Genomic DNA, 3,892 nt, shown 5'->3' on the forward strand with positions numbered 1-3,892 from the left:
AACACAAACATTCTCACTCTTACAGATAGTGCCTCTTATAAGAGAAATTGAATTTTAAGACTAGATTAACAAAACAAACAAGCCCAAAACAAAATGACATTTCAAATAAATGCGGGGAATCGGGAATCTAAAAGTGAAGTTGTAGGGGAATAGAGCACCTGCATAAATGAAAGAGAATGTTGAAAACAGAAAAGAACGACAAATGGGCGAATAAAGGAATGTTTCAAAATTAAAACTACTAATTATGGTGGAATAAAAGATCACCACAAAGTGCTGGGGGAAGTATGAAAATTGTATCATAAAACAGAGAGCAACTGCATGTAGGTTGATAACAAAGAAACTCAAATAATACAAACATGGCACAGGAAATTGTCTGATAGATTGATTGGAAGATTGTTACGGATATATGAAATTGAAATATAATAACTCAGTGAAAATCTAAAAACTGATTGAAAGAACATAAAAAAGTGTAAATAATGGTGATGATAGTTTCAAGATATTAGTGATAGCTCTAGATTTGGTGGATAGTTTTTGTAAGCTTTCTCGAACAAATAGATACGTATGAAAAAAAATTTCCTGATAATGAGTATTGATACTCCCTATTTGAAACGCATAAAAAAGTATTTGAGTGCTCAACAACTTCTTGCTTACTTATAGGCACATTCTCCTCTGTTAAATTCTTATTATGAAACCACTATGAACGCCAGAAAGGGTCAACAGCGGGGAGTGGAATGGCAGATGTGTTCCCAGGGCGCGGTGGTACTGGACACCATGCAGCCGTATCTATATCTGCGCCTCTCAACTATGCACAGTATTTTTGTGAGTAGAGGTCAACACGGTCGTACAGAAAACGTGCACTTGCCAGCAAGGGCCTCGACGACCCACCGCCAGATGCCCACCAAAGAAGTACACCAGAAGGAAGGAGAGGCAGAGAAACGCTTTGTGGGTATCTACAGCTAATGTGTCAATTATAAACTCATCGGCACTACGAGAGCTTTCTAATATGAAGGAGGAAGAGGAGCAACAGGAGGAATGCGGAAAGAAACCTAGGAAAACGGGTATTGTCATAAAAATAAAAATATTTTAGAAAATTTCAATATGAAAAAACTAATAATCATTCACAAAAAAAGATATCACCGACCGTGAAGCAAACATTAATTGGATCAGTTTTTCCTATTTCTTTTTCTGGGAGATTTGCGAGTGATAGCCTTGAAGTTCCCATAGACGACACCATACAGTCTCTTGTAGAACCTAATGATCTGAAAACCGTGGAGGTTATTATGTTGGAAAAACCCAATAATTTGATAGCTAATTTTCTCATGAATCGCATACAAAACTATTTGATTCCATGGACTTATTAGTTACTCACATGATTCCTTTTGATGAATGGGAATAAATGTCGGTTGGTGATGCAGCATAATTCACCACACAGGCAAATATTTTTCAATTGTGTGGTGACGTATGGAAATCCATAGAAGAAGCTCAGCTCTTGGTTTGGGAAGATGGGCATCTTCGAGGTCATCATCACTCTGATATTGGTGGGCGCCAGACCTCCTTGGTAAACGCTGAATGATACGAAGATTATTTCTTAATTAATATACCAAAAAAACTTACAAGTTGGTTTTAACGTTGCCAAGACACGAGGAAGACAAGAATCTCCCATGATTCCCTTCAAATCTCGGATCGAGACTGATGGTTGTCCCGAGAGTACCCTGAAATCGAGTTTTCTGTAATAATTTTCCAACAGTTAGATATTACCGTCAATGTGTCTTTAACGTCCTCTGATAACATCTTCAATTTTTTTGATTCAGCTAGTTTTTTATTTTGGTTGAATAATTCCAAGATACACTCCTTGTCTTGGTCTTTGTTGTAGATATCGAGAGCGTAGTTATCGTCATCTTGAAGGGATTTAACTCGACAGTAACTACCAGTCATGGTAGCTACTGTTTCGCCTGAAAATAACTTGCTGAAATCTTGTTTATTGTAAAAAGTTGATCCTAACTAAACTGTTTTTATAGCACACATTTTTCTGTATCGGCTTTTGCTTAACAAAAAAATCAGTTACGTATCCCCGTGATCGTCATTTTTTCTAGCATGGCTTTTAAAACTAAATTACTCATAATAGATGAGCTAACCTTGGCCAAAATATTGCAGAGCCCGGCTGACAAATCCCTTCTGGGGAAAGTTGTGAAGGACTGCTTCAGTCGAGTTCTCTGGCGGCTCCGGAAATGTTTTCCCACATTTTCCTTTGCATGCACAGCTGTAAAAGATAATTTTCTCTAGCTGGGTAAAGTTTTAACATACTGTATGGAGCAACTGTAGCTTCGATTGTGTTCGGGATCGTACTGAAACATCGTAAGCAATGAAAACAATTCCATCTTTAGAACTCACAATAGTATCATTCTTGAGTGCATTATTTATTCGTCCACATTCACAATTTTTGTCGCATTTTCCTCCCACACAGTTGCAACAAGACTATAAAAATAAAATGTTTCTCAATTATGACTCAATCAAAAAAATTCACCTGGGATTTGACTCTCAATTCTCTCCGAGCCTCTAAATGGAGCCCACTGACGTCTCGAATGTTGTTTTCCTCGATTTCTTCATGAAAATTTTCCAGCTTCAAATTCTTGATTTCGGACTCTTGGTTTTTGTTGAGAAACAGTGATTTCTTGCTGTTTCTTCTGAAAAGACAACGTTTTGAAGGTTATTGTAATCAAACTCACGTTCTCAATTCGATTCGATTTTTGCCTCCAATCAAAATGTGAGAATCCAACGATTTTTTGAGTAGGTCTTCTATCCTGAAATACTTAATTTAGAAAAAAAGTTTATTCACTGAAACTCACTCTTTTTTACATCGTTTCTTTTCCTCAGGATGAGCAGCCTTGAACTTTTCATACAGTTGCTTCTTTCCTTGCGCTGCACTGACCTTGCGCTCCTTTCCTCGCTTACTGAGATAGTTTTCGAACTCTCCCATTCTGTTGAAAACGTTTTCAACGATTTCATCAAAATCGGCGTCTAAAAAAACCCAGTGTGATAAGCATATATTTCTTGGAAACAAACCAGTGGGCATGGCAATTATTTCTCCTTTGATCTTGGCAGTTCTCAGTTGGAATTGCTGGAACAGAACTCATTTTTAAACGATATTTGTGCAAAAGCGTGTGCGGCTTAACCTTAGTTATTGTCTCAAATTGACTAACAAGGAATGATCCAGAGAAAAACGCGAGATTCTCGGTGATGTTTTGATATAAAAGAAGTATATGGGTAAACATGTCTATCCGATTATTTTTGCCAATTAAGGAGAAAATGAATGTTGAAATATGGTCCATCTTTCATTTTGAGAATTATTTCCAGTTTTTCAATTTTTCTGCTCAACTTCATGTATACATGGATATTGTAAAAAAACTATGATTAAAACTGGGTATCGGCATGTTTTCACAACGATCTACAATGATTTGTGTTACGTATTTAATAGAAAACTCGAAGTTGGACGGAAAAATTGAAAATTTTCGTCGAAGTGGGAGGTGGACTATATATTTGAACATATATTCCCAGTTTATTAGACAAGAGGAATAGAATAGACGTGGCTCCCCTAATACTTGTTACCAGATGAACATTTTCAGATTCTATAAGTACTGTTCATTTTTCACCAGTAGTATTTTGGGTTAGATTCGTGGTGAGTTGGACTTTTGAGTTTGTTTATAGCCTACATCTTCACCTTTTCATACCACTCTGAATTTCATGAAACCGTTCAGTTTGAGCAAGGTTACAATGCCCCAAACCGACCGTAAAATTGAACAAAACAAAAAAAGTGCAACAACTTTCTGTAAACGAATTGCTGCACCGAAAACGTATTGTTCTAATCTTGCTAAGGCTCATCTAATATCAAAAC

General features: G+C 36.7%; 1 protein-coding gene across 1 annotated transcript; it reads right to left on the reverse strand.

Annotated features, from left to right (window-relative positions):
• Positions 1–1,163: 1,163 nt before the first annotated feature.
• On the reverse strand, positions 1,164–3,073 carry GCK72_024459 (uncharacterized protein; the record flags this gene model as incomplete). Its single annotated transcript, XM_053735899.1, has 11 exons — positions 1,164–1,259; positions 1,370–1,565; positions 1,615–1,712; positions 1,759–1,952; positions 2,136–2,260; positions 2,305–2,345; positions 2,392–2,475; positions 2,525–2,684; positions 2,727–2,801; positions 2,847–3,018; positions 3,064–3,073. 11 exons carry the CDS (start codon positions 3,071–3,073, stop codon positions 1,164–1,166), a joined length of 1,251 nt encoding a protein of 416 aa, XP_053579465.1.
• Between the last annotated feature and the right edge of the window lie 819 nt (positions 3,074–3,892).

Source organism: Caenorhabditis remanei, chromosome X, assembly GCF_010183535.1.
Source record: "Caenorhabditis remanei strain PX506 chromosome X, whole genome shotgun sequence".
NCBI lineage: Eukaryota > Metazoa > Nematoda > Chromadorea > Rhabditida > Rhabditidae > Caenorhabditis > Caenorhabditis remanei.